Source organism: Dryobates pubescens, chromosome 2, assembly GCF_014839835.1.
Source record: "Dryobates pubescens isolate bDryPub1 chromosome 2, bDryPub1.pri, whole genome shotgun sequence".
In the NCBI taxonomy this organism is placed as follows: Eukaryota; Metazoa; Chordata; class Aves; order Piciformes; family Picidae; genus Dryobates; species Dryobates pubescens.
In genome coordinates, this window is record NC_071613.1 from 43,673,391 (window position 1) to 43,691,342 (window position 17,952).

At 45.0% G+C, this 17,952-nt stretch overlaps 1 protein-coding gene across 2 annotated transcripts in view; it reads left to right on the top strand.

Annotated features, from left to right (window-relative positions):
- The window catches only part of SLC49A4 (solute carrier family 49 member 4), a 69,909-nt gene extending 59,342 nt beyond the window's left edge, over positions 1 to 10,567 (top strand). The window contains exons 8-10 of one of the 2 annotated variants that reach the window (XR_008463019.1): positions 2,771 to 2,953; positions 6,840 to 7,085; positions 9,092 to 10,567. Coding sequence is in view for 1 of the 2 variants with exons in the window: in XM_054176316.1 (XP_054032291.1) it covers positions 2,771 to 2,953; positions 6,840 to 6,955 (299 nt within the window). In the remaining variant the exon portion in view is untranslated. Of the gene's footprint in view, positions 1 to 2,770; positions 2,954 to 6,839; positions 8,281 to 9,091 lie in introns of those variants that run through there. The other variant, XM_054176316.1, reaches the window with a different exon arrangement.
- The last annotated feature ends 7,385 nt before the right edge of the window (positions 10,568 to 17,952 follow it).

The following is a 17,952-nucleotide window of genomic DNA, read 5'->3' on the forward strand; positions in this document are numbered from 1 at the left end:
TATTTTTAAACCTGGGGTTTTTTTTAATGGAACCTTTGGCACCTTCTGTATTGACTAAAATTTGAAGTCTTGGTCTTCAAAAGGCTGCTAATCTTTGATGCATCTTTTTGCCTTCATCTCCAGTGAATATAAGTTTCTGGAAAATATAGACCTGTAGGTGTTTCTATTCAGAGGCATGTGATTTTCCCTTTCCCAGCTGCTGCTCTTTCTGGAAGAGGTTTCAGTCTTTCTGCCGAGGTATTGCCTCTGGCACTCTGTCTATGGAGCTTTACTTTTGATGGTGCAGTTGTGGCTTTCAGCAGCTTCATGACTGTTTTTACTGTTTGAGTTTCTGATACAGAATTAGAGCTGGCTACAACTCCCTTTTCTTTGGGGAAACTTCTGACAATGTTCTCTGGAAGTTACAAGTAGTTATCTACAGATATCTTCAAATGAGTGTAATGAGGGGCAGATGTTGTTCGTTTATGCTAAAAGATCCTTCTGTTTCGTTTATGTGTTGGTTTCTCAAACCAACAAGAAAATTTCGTATAGCTGAATATGTTTAGAGTTGCTGGCCAGGCCTGAGAGCAGTTAAAGACATTTAGAGCAATAAGCAGTGGTGTTTGAGGTATACAGGAGTTCAAAGAAAGCTTCATGAAATTTTAAATACTGGTGAAGGCTTGCAGGAAAAAAATCATTGACTCTTTTAACTAGGGAATCAATTCTTCAATGTTAGCTAGGAGAGCCCATCAGGAAGAGCATGGTAATACTGGTTTGGTTCTTTTCCTTCCTCTCTGATGACTCTTGAAGATAACCTTGCATCCATTTCTTTGGCTTCTATGCTGCAGTTTGTAATAAGAGAATTTGAGACTCGGAAAAGTTATCATGGTTTATTTGTTTGGGTTTTTTTTTCTCCCCTTTTTGTGTGTGTGTGTGTCTTAACAACTCAGAACATTCTGATATATTAAAAAAATCCACCAAAACCCAGGAGCCAGCTGTGTCTCCTGAAGTTGTGACATCTATGCAATCGTTCTGACTCTGGGACTTCTGTCCTTTTTTTTGCTGTCCAGGCAAATCCTCTGTGGAGAAAGAAATATGTCTGTGCCCTGGAAGCAAACCACATAAAATGGAGGCTCTGATAAGCCTTTCTGTTTCTTAAGGCCTTTATCTCTTTTCTATGATTCTTCATAATTTAAGAACAGCTTTTTTTTTTTGCCTTTTTTTTTTTAATTAATAATGTTCCTTTGTTTTTTTTTAAGCTGGAAGTTGCCTGGTTCCTAACAGTTTCTCAACTGAAAGCTTGAGCAATGCTTAACAAGATGGAGCAGAGCTGTTTCAGTTCTGCTCTTTCAAAGCAGACAAATGTCAGTTAAACTGAGAATGTAGTTTCTAGTTTATATAAATAGGTGTATCTTTATGGGGGAGGGGGGCAAACTTGTCTAAGGGGTTTTGTACTGTGCTATAGTGAAAAGATGCTAGAAGTAATTTCCCTCTGATTAGGTAACACTTCTGTGGCTGAAAAGTTTTTCTTTACATTTTCTTGTTATTTTGATAGAAACTTCAGAAACTATTCTAGATTTTTCCCTTTTCCCTCTTCCCCCCTTTTCCTCTCTCTCGTCTTCCCCCCTTTTCCCCTCGCTCGTCTTCCCCCCTTTTCCTCTCTCTCGTCTTCCCCCCTTTTCCTCTCTCTCGTCTTCCCCCCTTTTCCCCTCGCTCGTCTTCCCCCCTTTTCCCCTCGCTCGTGTTCCCCCCTTTTCCCCTCGCTCGTCTTCCCTCCTTTTCCCCTCGCTCGTCTTCCCTCCTTTTCCCCTCGCTCATCTTCCCTCCTTTTCTTTTCCCTCCTCCAAATCTTCTAATTGTTTCCTTATACTGTTTGCTTGATCAATAACCTCAGATTGCTGAGACTGCAAGTCAGGAAATCTTCCCATTTCCAAGACAGCCCTCAGCACAGACTTCTTTACATTTCTTTATAGATATTAAATGCTTCTAAACTTTTCTCTTTTTCAGATACTGGTAACGTAGGTTTATTAATAGAGTCACACTGAGCATCTATATTAAGATATTAAGCACTGTTCAGTATTTGGTAGTGTCAGGAGTTGTAGAACAAAATATTTGAGGCTGCTGAAGAAATGTCTTTATTCTTCTGTTAATTCTTGCAAGAAAAATAATTGCTGTACAGCAGTGAACAATCTGTGTTATCAACATGTGCTGTTCCTCCCAGGGGTGGGGTGCCCTTCACTTCCTTTTGAAGCAGAAAGGGATTCAACATGTTGCAGCTGTGGCTGTGCTGAATACTAATGTCTTGATATCTGGTAGATCATTAGTATTTATTTGTAAAATAGAAACAAAATTACTTTTGACCTTTAGAGCTAAGTCAAAAGGTTAATCCATGTCCATTTCCAATTTGGTACATTAATTGCTCTCTGTCCTAATTGTGTCTGGGACAATAGTTTCTATTCATTTCAGAAGTAAATCAGACTGTAGGTGATGCTTTGCATTCATAATTTTGTCCTGTTTGTTTTATTTGAAAGTGAATTTCAAACTGCTGGATGTGTATCCGTGGGTTCTGTTTAAAAAAAAATCTAAATTCAGAGTTTCTATTTATTTTGTTCAAAATTAATGTATGCATTCTGCATAAAACTAGTGGGATGTGATATGCTTTATGATTCACAGAGAATAAAAACAAATTTATGCATTTTCAGTTCCTAAAGTATTAGTATTCTTGGCAGCTCTAAATAGGGGGGGGGGAATGACAGCATGAAATTAATAACTGTTTTTATTTCTTTTATAGCTACACTGTACACATCCTGTATTTTGTTGGGTATATTCCTCAACAGCAGTGTACCAATATTCTTTGAACTCTTTGTGGAGACAGTCTACCCTGTTCCAGAAGGAATTACCTGTGGAGTTGTCACCTTTTTGAGTAATGTGTTTATGGGAGTGCTTTTGTTTTTCCTCACATTTTACCATACAGGTAAGAAATCTAAGCTACCTTGAAAATCTAATTCTTCCCTTGTCAGTAGAGGGAAGGTTTTGCACATACAATTCCTGTTAATAATTGGGTGTTTGAATCCACCTATATAGCAGCAAAGGAGAAGAACTTTAATTGTTCTCTTTTGTATGCATGCTAATAAAAATTAAATGATTTGGTACAAGATGTATACAGTCATGTGCTGCTTAGAATTTGCTGTAGTTGGAACCCATCGAGATACCTACTATCGCCATGTCTGTATAAAGGTCTGGGTAATATGACCATCAATAATGTTTCTATCTAAGGGTGTTCAAAACCACTAAAAAGCTACTCCAGCCTCATGGTGCAGGATATAACTGTATTGCCCAGGAGGGTCAGCTTCATTCAGTGTGTTGAACTGCAGGGGAGCGAGCATCTCCTGACCACTGCTCAAAGATTAAATACTCCTTCCTTCAGACAATCTAGTGGCCTAATGAGGCAGAACAGTGTTTTGCTTGATATTTTCATCAACACTTCTTCAGACTTGCTCATCTTTCAAGTATTAATTGCTTCCTCACAATTCATAATCGTATCTTTCAACTCGCTGTTTAATAGACTATAATACATATTATTGCTCTAAGCTGTGAAACAGGAACCCATCTTGCTTTCAAAGGGAAGGAGTCTTCATTAATGTTTTTCAAAGATGCAGATTTTTGGTTTGTGTTTTGCTGTTGTGGTAAACGTTTGCTTCATGATGCAAGACTTGTAAAGCAGTGTTTTGCTTTGGAGCCATTAGAAATTGCAAGCTTTTATATGTTGTCATGAGTCCGTGTACTTCTTAGGCTGGTGTGCTTTATAACAAAGAGGAGAATGACAATTTGCAGAATGAATTGTGCCTGAAATTATGAAGGTTACAGCCTGGGGCAAATTGTCAAGAGTGATTTGTGTGTTTCTGCCAAGGAATCACAAGCAGGTTAACAACCCTGTTGCAACTTGTGGTCTGTGAGCACAAAATGATGTTATTTATTTATTTATAATACTGACATTGAACTGCATTGTCATGAAATCTGAATTCCATCCCAGCCTGAGTGGCATGATACTCAGTCTTTGCATTTTAAGGAGTGCTTTTGTGATTAATATTAATTGGTGTGAACTCTGTTCACATATACTACAATTTCCAACATTTATACCTGAGCTGAAAAGTCTACATACAATAGTCAGGGAATTTTTTCAGCATTTTTCAAAGTAACAGTCCAGTGTTCAGAATTAATTAATACTGAGGGTGGGGATACAGTGTCTCACTTCTGACTGAAGTATGATGATAAAAATGAACTCATTCTCTCATAAATAAGGTATTTGGGGCCTTTTTCCCCCCGCTGTAAGTATGTCCGTAGCAGGTATCAATAAATGCAGGTAAAGATAAAACTGAAAATAATATATTCATGCACTTGGAATATTTTCCCTGTTTTTTCAAAGGAAAAAAAATTACTAGAAAGCAATATATTGTTAGGGGATTCATTCTCCATGATGCAGTTCCACAAGTGATGAAAAGTACAAGAGTGCACATAACCAGCGGGGGGAATCGATGCCAGTGGGTGCTATTGGCTCCTTTGATTAAAAAATCCCGTAGAAGGTAGATAATGATCTTAAATGTTTGTCTTTCATTTGATTCAAATACATCCTCTAATGGCATTTAAGCAGCTTACAGATAAACTGGAACTCAGTCAGATTCATCTTCCCACAGTCTTGCTTTCTAGGCCAAATAATCTTTCAGTAGTTTCAGTTCTGATTTCCCACCTTTTCTCCATGTAGTCTCGTACTGCAGAGGCTGTGGAAGAGCCAAGCCTTGGAAACTTTCCAGTGCACTGAAGATTTTGGTCCAGCTAACACAGTGGAGATGTAAACTTCTCTAAAGCTCAACCTCCACACTAGTGTTGTGCCCTGAGACCCAAAGCTGCACTCACTGGATGCAGTTTCCTTTGCTTTTTCTGCAGGGGCTTCCAGGAGCAAAACCAAAGCAAAATCAATCTTTAGCTTCATGTGATCAGTGTGTTAGCATGCATTGACAGTGCTGTCACAAACTCTGAATTACAGAAGATGTGAAGGATTCACAAGTTAAATTTGATCTTTTAGGATATTTGGGTTAAAGTCTACCTAATCCAATTAAGCAAGAACATTACAAGGAAAATAATAGCTATGCATTTGCTTATTGACTTCTGGCATTGCATAACATGGTCATCTCTAAGCCTAGGTAATTTTTACTCAGGTTTCAATAAGATTACTGCCTAAACAACTGTAAGGGATTTTGGGTGGATGAGGGAAGGTGGTCTTGAAGATTACAGTGTATGGAAGGTTGATTTTTACTTTTTCTGTCTTTTTCTTTTGGCTTTCTGGCTTTGCATTACATAATATACAATGCACTTTTTCTTTTAGCAATGCAAATTACAGATTTACTGCTGAAGTCTTGATTTTGATTAACTCAGACTTTGAGTGAGAATTTAGATGCTGTAAAAGTAAGTTAATCCTCATGATACTAAAGGAAACTTAATAATAATAGTAATAATAGACCATCTCCAGTAAAACATTAGAGGACATTGTGGTGCATTGGTTTGGTATGGGTTTTTTTTCTTCAAACAACCCAACCCAAACAAAACAGAAAACCAACAGCAAACCCCAAGCCCCAAAATCTGAATAGAGCTTCTGTTTAGCAGTCAAATATGGAGGAGAGGCTGAGTGAGCTGGGGTTGCTTAGCCTGGAGAGGAGAAGACTCAGGGGTGACCTTATTGCTCTCTACAACTACCTGAAGGGAGGTTGTAGACAGGCAGATGTTGGTCTCTTCTCCCAGGCAGCCAATACCAGAACAAGAGGACACAGTCTCAGGCTGTGCCAGGGGAGGTTTAGGCTGGATGTCAGGAAGAAGTTCTATACAGAGAGAGTGACTGCCCATTGGAATGGGCTGCCTGGGGAGGTGGTGGAGTTACCATCATTGGAGGTGTTCAGGAGGAGACTTGATGGGGTGCTTGGTACCATGGGTTAGTTGTTTAGGTGGGTTGGATTGGTTGATGGATTGGACATGATGATCTTGAGGGTCTCTTCCAACCTGGTCTGGTCTATTCTATTCTATTCTTCTATTCTATTCTATTCGACAATAGGATTTACTGATTTTGGAGCACAGGCCTTTTAAAAGTAGTACAGTATGTCTAACAGCTAAAAGGAAGCTTCTGAGGAGCTGTTGGTGCAACTAGTTTTAAATTTAATTGATTGACCTACTCACAAGTTTCTTCTCAGCAATCAGTTTTCCTTCCTCATGCTGTGTAGCAGGTTTGATTCAAAAACAAATCTTACTCCTCACACTTCTAATTTGATTTAGTTTTCAATCCATAGAAATGAATGAAGTAATGAGTAGAGTCTTCAGAAATGTCTTATTTTCCATTAGCAGTGATAGATTTCCCTCCCCACACCTTGTTCTCTTCATTGATGGTTCACTAAGGGGGATTAACATTAGCTGGAGGCATTAGTTATAGCATATATATATATGTGTGTGTGTGTGTGTGTGTGTATGTATCACAGTACATTAGAGGTCGGAAGGGACCTCCAGAGATCATCGGGTCCAACCCTTCTGCCACAGCAGGATCACTTAGGGTAGTCCACACAGGAATGCATCCAGGTGTGTTTTGAAAGCCTCTAGAGAAGGAGACTCCACAACATCTCTGTGCAGCCTTTTCCAGTGCTCTGTCACCCTCACTGTAAAGAAGTTTCTCCTCTTGTTGGCGTTTGAATTGTGGTTAATGTTACCACAGTTGTCCATGGCTGTCTGCAATGCTAAGACTTTCTGGTTTGAATATTGGTCACTTTAAGCACAAAATGTGTTTGATAACTCTGAGGTTGGGGTTGTTTTCTGTATTACAGAGTTTTCTTGGTTCAACTGGTGCCTGCCAGGATCCTGTCTGCTCAGCCTGCTTCTCATCCTGTGCTTCCGTGAGTCCTATGACAGACTCTATCTCGATGTCGTCGTCTCTGTGTGATTACAGTGGACTGGCGAGAGATTGGAAAAGACTGGAAGCCAGCTTTGCAGTCTGCACATCTGCCTGGATTTGCACAACTGAACAGCAGGAAAACAACTGCAAGACTGTAATCGTGGCTTTCTTAGAGAGGGTGAGGGACAGGCTGTTCTTAGGTTCAAGACCACCTTGATTTTGGATAAATGTGGAACTTGAATGGTGATAACAATGCCGAAATGCACAAAGAGAATATATCTGATGTACAAGCCCTGGAGCAGGAGCTGGGGCTCTCTGTGTAAAAGGCTGTTGATGTAGCAGCGAGGTGTACATGTACAGTTGTGTGTGTGTGTGTGTGTGTGAGGTGTGTGTGTCTGCTGACTCACAGTTACGCACACCAGGGTACCAGTCATCTTTGGAGTCTTTTATCAGAATAGAAATAGTGAGTAATCTTAACAAAAGGAAAATAAAAAGACAAAAGGAAAAAGAATTGGTTTTTTTAAGACCTCTCCTTTAAAAAATGACTAGTCATTTACAGAATTAATGTCCATTAAACAGTTAAGCTGAAACACTACTTCTACTTTCTAATGAAGTGATTTCTGATAGAAGACGCTGGTACCAAAGGGTTCAGCCACACTAAATATCCCAAACGATCCTTGCAGTGTTGTTAGAGGTGTTCATTGTCACCCTGGAGCACATGTAAACTGTAGCTTTAGCTGCCCCCGAAACCTGGGTTGCACCCACAGCTGTCTCTGAAATGCTACCATGGTTCTGTGTCTCCTGAATATGGAGCATCTGTGGTATGTCAGAAGTTTACTGGAGGGTCACTCTTGGTAAATATTGCTGTTTTAAAGGCCACCACTGTGTCACCTTTTCATCCCCCCATCTCCAGTACTGTCTTTTCTACTGTGAAGACCTGTTTGTACCACCGAGTACTGTGGGTGTGGCTGTCTAAGTCCCACTAGTCCTCGTTTCTTATACTCCGAGGTGTGCATGGTTTTTAGGATTAGTTTATGATTGAGGGTGCCTAAACAATACTGTTTGTTAACCCAAGTCTTTAAAATAACTTTTTCCTGAAAAAAAACCAAACCAAAACACCTTTCTAGTTGAGGAGGTGCCCTGATGGCAAAATGACAATGGGAAATAACCCGAGCGTTGGCATAACGTGGGAAATACGATGCCAGCTCTTTTTATCAGTGCTAACCTGTGGTCCTTCTGGCCCTTACTTGAACCTAAATATTAAAGACACTTTGAATAGTTTTTTAACTCAATTTTAAATGTGCTAATAATTTCTTAATCCTATTCTTAGATTTCAGTTCAGCATCACTTGCAATATTTCCGTGTGTGTGTGCGTGTGTTCCGTGGTGTGTTAGGGGTGTGTGTCTGCGTGTGTGTATTTATATCTATGTATACACAAATAAAACTTACATATATATATATATATATCTATATCTTTTATACATAAGTTACATAAGGGCATGTGTTTACATAGATTTGTTTTAAGTCACCGTGTCTCTGGATGGTGGTTATGACACTGTTTGTAACCACACCAGCCAGTGCTGTGAACGGGAGCGCCTACATAGCCTGTCTGCAACATGGCTTTTTTCAGGGGTGAATGATTTCTTATCATAACAACTTTATCACAGTGGGGCTGTGCACGTGTTGGAGGAGGCTGGTGTGCAGGGCTCTGCTCCGTAGAAGTCTGAATCAAACACGTTTTGCTCCTGTGTGGGCCTCTTCTCTGCCACCCTGGGGTGACACCGGCACTGTAAGCTCATCGAATAAACCCTGAACTGGGTGCACCCTTTCAGGCACAGATCCGTTCACGCTGCTTGCTGTCCTTTGCAGGGGGACTGTGCCACCAATACCTTTAACTCAGGAGTGTACCTGCTCAGTAAAATAAAACAAGCTTTTCCCTGCTTTTATGTTTTCAGCACAGTGGATGTATTTTCTGAAGTAACAGAAAATTGACTTTGCTCATTGCCTGTATCAGCTCCTAAATGATCTTTTCTATCTCCGAGCAGGCTCTGCAGAAATGGAGCTAACTCACACTGGGATAACTAAATCAATTTAACCAGCACATTCAGATCTGCTGGCAACATTCTCTTAACCATTTTTCAGACAATGGTATTAACTGTCCAACTTCTTTTTACTATGTTTTAGTGGCTGGAAGAGTTTCAGTATCCAGTAGCTGCTGCTACCTATTGTCTTCTGAAACCAGGGATCACTTGCCAAGAGTCTGATTGGAGTTGCATTGTCATGGCAGAATGGCAAGCTCGGATGGCTCTTCAGAGCTCTGCTCCTACAATTTACTGTAGCTATATTAAGATTAAAATTGCACAGCTCGGGCGCTGTCCCGAGCGATGGAGATTTCTAATCCTTTCACTGTCATGACTATTTTAACATGGAGAAGCACTTCAGGCAGTGTTCAGACCATAACCTATCCTGCCTCTGTTCCAGACAGCCTTGAACAATTTAAAATATTTTTCAGTGCTGCCAGATGCAGGCTTTCTCTACAGCCAGAGCAGAAGAGTGAGTATCTTGTGTTAAACCCCACTGATTGTTTTTGTGAGTCTCTGTGAATTGCTCACTGCTTTTGTGAACCTTCATGCTGCGGTAGAAATTTCTGAGTGCAGTGGGTTGACCCCAGATGGACACCAGATTCCCACCAGAGCTGCTCTATCACTCCCCTCTTCAGCTGGACATGGGAGAGAAAGTATAATGAAAGGCTTATGGGTTAGGTGCAGGAAGAGATTACTCAGTAATTACCATCAACAGGCAAAATAGTCTCAGATTGGGGAACCTTTACCAATCAGGTCAGAGTAGTAGGGTAATGAGAAATGAACCCAAATCTTTAAACACCTTTCCCCAACTTCTCCCTTCTTCCTGGGCTTCACTCTACTCCTGATTTTCTCTACCTTCAGGGGTGGGCAGTGGGAGTTCTAATCAGTTCATTACTGATGTTGTCTCCACTGCTGCTTTCTCCTTAGGGAGAGGACTCCTTATGCTCTATGTCCTGTGTGGGGTCCTTCCACAGGAGACAATACTCCACAAACTTCTCCCATGAGCTGCAGTTCTTCACCGACTGCTCCAACATGGGTCCCTTCCAGAGAGTGCAGTCCTTCAGGAGTGCTATTCCAGTGTGGGTCTCCCACAGTGGGACAAGTCCTGCCCCCAAACCTGCTCCATCAGGGGCTCCTCTCTCTGCAGGTCCTGCCAGGAGGCTGCTCCAGTAGGCTTACCACAGGGTCACACCCTCTTTTGGGCAAACACCTGCTCCAGCATGGGGTCCTTCATGGGCTGCAGAGGGATCTGATATACTACCAAGGGACACCCTGCCTTACCATGGTCTTCCCCATGAGGCACCTCTTCCCACTCTCTCTTCACTGACTTTGGTGTCTACAGCGTTTTTCCTTTCACATATTCTCACTCCTCTCTTCGGCTGCTGTCATGCAGCAGTTTCCTCTCCTTAAATTTGTTATCCCAGAGGCATTACTGCCGTTGCTGCTGGGCTCAGCCTTGACCAGTGGTGGGTCCTTCTTGGAGCTGGCTGGCATTGGCTCTGTCAGACACGGGGGAAGCTTCTAGCAATTTCTTACAGAAGCCACACCTATAGCCCCTCTGCTCACAAAACCTCACCACACAAACTCAGTGTGTCTGTCTTGGACACTATAGGCTATGGTCTTAGTTGCAGTCCTCAATGCCTCTGCACCAAAACAGAGACATTATCCAGAGCAGAGTGACATGGCAGGACTCTGCTGGAGACACACACTGGGTCTGTAGGCACAGGTCAAGGCTCAGCTGAAGTTCCCATCAAGGCTGACGGAAACCTGCCTGAGCGGGACCCTGAGGTTTACTCCATGATGATTTGAAGTTGTGCAGAACACTGCTGCATTCCACACACAGTGTTTGGGCTTTATTAATTAGCAGGTCCAGCTCAGGATGGAGGTGAGATTTGAAAATGTTGAGACCTCTGAAAAATTTATCCCCACCTGTGTCCAGCACCAGAGGAAGGTGCCATGGGAAGTCACAACATTGGCTTTTCTACATGGCCTCCAGGTTCACAACCCTGAGGAACACTTTTTTCCAGCAGCCCTGAGCCCTCTAACATATAAATGTTGTGTTTTGTGTTGAAAATGCTGGGAAGGATGCTCTGGAGTGACTGCTCCCTCTTAACAGCTTCATTTTAAGTATGGGCAGTTCCTCAGGCTTCTCCTTGGCTTAGTAACAGCTCTCAGTTCTGGTTACAGTGCTGATGGCTTTTCCTCTTGCGAGCTGCAGCGCTGTGCTGGCTTTCATGCTGCTGGTGAGGATGCTCAGGCTTAGATGTAGGCTCAGTTTACAGCCTTGTTTTAGAGGGATGAGTTAGCCAACCATGTCCTGACTACATTAACATAGTGACCTTTTTAGAGGGATAGGTTGGCTAGCCTTGTACTTAATACATAAAGCCAGTGATTTGTCGAGGGATGGGTTGGTTAACCATGTACTTAATATACATAAAAACAGTAATTTTTTGGAAAATTATGCAAGCTGGAAGAAAGTGCAGACCCAAAGGGGTTTGCACCTATGTGAGCAGAGAGTCTGTTATGAGCAGACTATAATTTGCCTGAAACTTACAATTTTCGCTCACACACCTGAAGAGGCCAAGCAGATAGGCACTGTGCCTATTAGGTATTCAGATTCAAAGCATCAACAGTTACTCCCAACCATCTGACAGAGCTGAAAGGAATGGGAGTAGGATGTCTTTAACCATGTCTGTGTTGGACAGCCTCCAGCTGCATCAGTGTTCATGCTGGTAACGCAGGGGAGCACCAGGCCGATGGATTAAGGGCAGGGGTCTTGAGGAGGGTTGTGCTGGAGGCCATTTCAAACCCTGAAATGTTGCCTTGATCAAATCCATAGAAAACTTGAAGTTTTGTCGTGACAGGGATGCTAATGCCAGGCTTGTTCTACAATAAACTCAGCAAGTGTCTGCAATATAAACCAGCAGAACTGACTGATAGGCATATAGGCTGTTGCTGGAGGGAGAGAAGCCATTTCGTTGTGAGGATTGACTGAGATATGAATGGAAACAGTACAGTTCGCAGAGTGGATGCAACTGCTCAGTAATGCAGTGACAGCAGGGCTTAATTGTTCATTTCTTCTGGTGGGCCACTTGCAAATACTAGTAGGTGTATATGATAAAGCCATTTTTATGTTCCATTAGTTTGGGGGAGGATTCCTTTTAGGTTGTCAGTGAGTCACTGCAATACCTTGGCAAGACAGCTGCTGCCCTGGTGGGAGGCATTCCTCAGTATTGGTGCCAGTTTGCTATTGGATGCTGGTGCTGCTGTTCTCAACACCAGGCTTGAGGAGTGGGGATGTGGAGTGTGCAGGGGTGCTCATGGGTGCGCAGTCGTGCAAGGGTTGATGCTGACCCTGCCAAGTGAACAGATCTTCAGTATCTTCCGTGGGAAGCAGCACTGGGGCTGGGATGAGGAGGGAAGTGCACGCAGGGGGAAAATCTGCCTCGTGGCTGCTGCCTCCCTTCCAACAGAGAGGTGGCCTCCAGGCTCACTGCTTCTCGTGTCAGAGACTGTAAGTATCAACACAGGCTTTGTTCACTTCCCTGCAGCCATTACTGCTGCAAGGTAGCTTGTAGGTGGCACAGGAGTAACTGCTTTGCCTTCTCCAGCAGTGTCATTTCAGAGAACTGCTGCAGAGCAGGCGTCAGACCCTGTAAAGTCAGAGGATGATGGCAATCTGCTTGTAGTTTTTGCAGTTTGTGATTCAGGACAGCTGAAGCTAATAAACAGAGGAAGAAATGTAACTCTGTCCAAAGTTTTGACAAGCAAAAGCAAATATTTGCACAGATGTGCTGGCTCCTGTCTTTTTCTTGGGATCAGGATGTGTTTGAAGCAATTCATGCCCACCTGGGGTGTGGACCTGCTTCCACAGCTCCGGAGCTCCTGCCACCACTCACCCCCCAGCGGCACTGTGGAAAACTTCATGCTCAGGCTAGGGCCAGCAGTTGGGGCAGGGCCCGAGAAGGGAAGTGCCGCAGCCAGGATGCCCAGAAGGTGCTACGCTGGTGGGTGCCACAGTCATTTGTGCAGGAGGGCTGTCTTCTGCAGCCCAGTTTCAGTAGAGTCTCATTTTTCACTTCTACAAAGGTGAGGTTGTGTCCTTCACGTGGTTTGAGACATGCTTTGTGCCCCAGGAGCAGCTCTGGCTGTGGGACACAGTGTAGAGGTGCTGGTTTCCCAGGCTGTGGCAGAGAAGGCAGGTGGGACTTGCTGTCTGCAGTAACAGCTTCTTCCATTGTCTCTTTCCCTGCCTGCTTCTCCCATGTGATTTCTCCATGTTTTCTATCTGGACAGGCTTGCTGCACTCAATTTGTAAAGAAAACACCATGAGCAAAACATATTTTTCTTTGTGGGGAGGCTTTCCCTTTAAGCTCAGGCCACTTCTCCAGCCTTGGGCCATCTGTTAAAGGCCAGAAAAACCCCAGCCCCATGTTTTCCTTTGCAGGGGGACGTGCAGGTATGTGCAATGCTGGGACAGGTACTGAGCCTGGACAATGCACCAGCTCAGTCACAGAGATATGTCAGGGCTTGGGTAGGGGCTGTGAAATGCCCTGGTTAATGGGCTGTGTGTGCTCAGCCTTGAGCCTTCTGTGGGGAGTGCAGACCCTGGTTTTTCTCCACCTGGCCAACACATTCTGCAAGGCATAGACAGCACTGTTTGGATGAAAACCCCCTCCTGAAGGACAGGTAACATAACAAACTCGTGGGAAATAGCTGTGTTTAGGGAAGGGGATGTTCAGAGCAGTTGGGACTGCCATGCCCCTGGCCGGTATCTAGCTCTTGCTGAACACCCTGGAGCAATCAAAGCCACTCTGCAAAAATGCAGTCTGTTCCCTCACCCCTGGCTCTGCCTGCACCTCTCCTGCATACACCTCTCCTCCCTGCCCTGCCACCTGTCACCCCAGTCGAGCAAGCCCAGCAGAACCACAGGACACCCCCGTGGGTCACCAGCTGCTGGCTGCTGCTGCCCCCCAGGACATTGATGCATTTTTTAGATATGTTTGTTTTCTCTGCCTGTGATATGTGCTAGATTACATCTCTCTTTCCCCTGCCGAGTTTAATGTCTGCCACTGTGCATTTCAGAAACAAGTACTTGATAAAGTGGAAAAAGCAGCTTTGAGTTATGTGCTGCACGTAGCAGCTGGGGTTCTTTTGAGCTGCACGAACCTACTGACGAGGAAGGAGGCTTAACACGTTGGACAGCACCTTTGTAATCGATCCTCAACCTGTGAGACTCTTCCATTTTACTGGAGTTTGTATGCATTTTACTTCTATGATTTTTAATGACTTGATAAAATGTTCTTTTGGGGACAAATGGTACTTTTTGTATGCAACATTCCAATGTGTGGTGTATTTTCATTGTTATGAAAACAGCGTTGGAGCCACGATGTACTTGTCAACCTAACACACCCACTGTGCTGTGTATTTTTAGAACTGGAATCTGACCCTGCAGTGAGTGTTACTGTACCTGCTGGCTGTGGCACATTAAAGAGGTTGCTCAGATGAACAGACATCAATGGTCATTAGTTTAAAAAAAATAACACCAGAAGAAAATGCAAGGGCTAAGTCACTTCTGCTGTAGCATCACTGGAAGATCTGGATGAGGGGATTGAGTCAGTCAGCAGCAAATTTGCAGATGACACCAAGTGGGGAGCAGATGTTGGTCAGTTGGAGGGTGGCAGGGCTCTGCAGAGGGACCTCAACTGACTGGAGAGATGGGTAGAGTCCAACAGGATGGCATTCAACAAGTCCAAGTGCCGGGTGCTGCACTTTGGTCACAACAACCCCATGCAGTGCTACACGTTGGGGCCGGAGTGGCTGGAGAGCAGCCAAACAGTAAGGGACCTGGGGGTGCTGATTGACAGCCAGCTGAACATGAGCCAGCAGTGTGCCCAGCTGGCCAAGAAGGCCAATAGCATCCTGGCCTGCATCAAGAATAGTGTGGCCAGCAGGAGCAGGGAAGTCATTGTTCCCTTGTACTCTGCACTGGTCAGGCCACACCTTGAGTCCTGTGTCTAGTTCTGGGCCCCTCAGATTAAGAAGGACATCGAGACACTTGAATGTGTCCAGAGAAGGGCAATGAGGCTGGTGAGAGGCCTTGAGCACAAGCCCTATGAGGAGAGGCTGAGGGAGCTGGGATTGTTCAGCCTGGAGAAGAAGAGGCTCAGGGGTGACCTTACCTGAAGGGTGGTTGCAGCCAGAAAGGGGTTGGTCTGTTCTCCCAGGCAACCACCACCAGAACAAGAGGACACAGTCTCAAGCTGCACCAGGGGAAGTTTAGACTCAAGGTGAGGAGAAAGTTCTTCACTGAGAGAGTTGTTAGCCATTGGAATGTGCTGCCTGAGGAGGTGGTGGAGTCACCATCCCTGGAGGTGTTCAAGAGGGGATTGGACATGGCACTTGGTGCCATGGTTTATTCATGAGGTCTGTGGTGACAGGTTGGACTCGATGATCTTTGAGGTCTCTTCCAACCTTGGTGATTCTGTGGAAGCCACTGCAAATGCTGCTACACAATGGGGGTTGCTGAAGCTGAGTGTAGCCTCACCCAAAGACCAACCCAGCCAACAGAAAGATTTCCATCACTTTTGGTGGGGTTTTAGGGTAGGGGGCTGGCACTGCTGCTGGACCAAGGTTCCCTGCATACCAAGAAAAGCAGGAGGTGGTTTGGGGCAGAGGAGTCCACAGCAAGCAGGAAAGTGAGGGAAGGGAAGGAGCTGGCAGCAATGGCAGCTGCCACTGCCCCTCTGTACTTACCCCCATCTCATTTTGCAGCTCAGGATGCTGCAAGCCATTTGATTTTGCTGCTTTCCACCGTTAATGCCTGGCTTTTGGGAGGCAGGCCCTTTATAATAGCCTTCCTTATGTTTATTCTGCAGTCACTTGAGAAGAGTCCAACCCAGCATCTCTTGATCCACGTTTATTTTCTAGGAGCAGCTCTTCAGTAACACCCTAACTGCTCACCAGGGCAAGTTTAAAATAGCCTCCCATCCTATTAGTGCTGGGAAGAAATCTGTCAACTCTGGTATCGTGGAATATCTGGGCCCCACTATTCTTAGCAACAGTCTCTTTCCAGGCTATATATGGGAGCTTAAGGCTCTTCTAATGATACAGTTCCTGGTAATATTTATCTTGGCAGTGTTACGGAAATCTCCGTCCTGTGGGCCGTGAGAGCTGAGGGCCATCTCGGATCCCTTATGTGCTTTTCTGTGTTGGTGACCTCCCTGTGCTCTTTATTTCTCAGAGGGGTCTTTCACCAGGTTTCTATTTTGTCTTTGCTGTGGTTGAAGTCTGCTGTTTCCCTGGCACAGAAATGATGTTTATTCTCTTTCCTGATCTGCACATCCTTGCTGGGTGCTTGCTGGTGCTTCCCTCTCTGACCGTGCTCTAGGGGCATGTGACAGAGGAGACCTCAGAGCAGCTGTGCTGGGGCTTGGGCTGGGTGCAGGCACTTGGTGTTGTGCCTAGCAGTGTCCAGGTGTGGAGGAGCCACTCACAGATATCTCACATCCAGTGGCCTGCAGGGGAAAGGCAGTGCCACTTGTAAAGACTGGGTATGGGTGTTTGGGCATCTCAGGGCTGCAGCCCAGTGCCAGGGGATGCTGATGCTGGTGAAGAGTGGCCCCAGTGGACCTGCCTGTAGTCTTCTGCCAGGGGTTGCAAGGGCTGAGTGTCTGCAGTGCTTTACCTGCTTTGGGGGTATGGTTTGGGCTGCAGCCAAGGAGTCTCATGGGGGACCAAGGTGTTATCCTTCACCTGGTGACACACACCACTGAAAGTACTCTGGACTCACCACTCTATAAGCACAAACTTGCAACCAGGGGATTGTCCTTTTGCTCCAGCTTGAGCTTGAGCAGGTAGAGGGGAAGGCTAAGCGCGTGCACCGTGCCAGGACTCCTCACACAAGCTGCCAGGAGCAGCTTGCTCTCCTCTCCCAGTCACCCAGTGAAATCATTCTTGGATAAAGTCTGCAAAAACCATCTTAACTCTTCAGAAGCCGAATGACCATGGGAGCATGGTGGTGGGGCAGCCTTTGGTAAACCCAGATGCTCAGCAGGAGGCTTTGGAGAAGGCCCCATGGCTGCAGCAAGGTTTCTTTTTAGGAGCTTTGTGCTTTGCAGGCAGATCCTAGAGCTGGAAAGACTCCAGTGGTGGCACCACAACAGGCTGGACTCCTTCCCTGTGGGCTGCAAGGACTGCTGTGAGTAAGCTTATCCATTTGTCTGTCTGTCTGCCTATCTGACTGCCTGACTGCAGCCATATGGCCACAATAGCTACCCAGCTCGGGCACTAAAAGGCGGTGGGCATGGACATACAAACCTCCCCATGGGCAGTGCACAGGGAAATGGAGGGACCTCAGCGAGTGGGGCTCAGGGAAGTGCAGACAGAGGAAGTGCTGGCAGCCAAGAAAATGACCCCACTGTGTTCTGTACCTCCTACTGTCCCCAGGAGGTCTCCTAAACCTGCCTACGATTGCACAGCCCAGGGCTGGGATTATAGATGTATCCTTACAGATGACTTTGGGTCCTGAAAATGCATTTCTGGTGGGCAAATGGCAGTTCTGAAAGGGTTGTGGTGAGCAGAAGAAATGTCAACTAAAACAGCACCACCTCATACAGTGACTTCAACTGCCACAAACTGCAGGGAAAACAACTTTTTGAGAGAGCTTTTCAGAATAGGCCTTAGCCTATGCTAAAGCATCACAGCTTGTCCTACCTTGTATGTCATGTGGTACTTTAAGATGACTCTACCTTGGCTGGAGTGGGACTGTGGTTCTCTGGGAAGGTTGGCAAAAGCACAAGTCCCTGCTTACTATCTCCAGACCCCCCCTGGCTGTGACAGTACCCAGCATGGCAAGGACTGCCAGGGACTCAGCTGCTCCCCAGGATGGGCAGCCTCTGTCAGGCAGGGAGGTTTGTCTCCTGCAGCACCAGAGGAGTAATGGATCAGCAGAAGACAGCA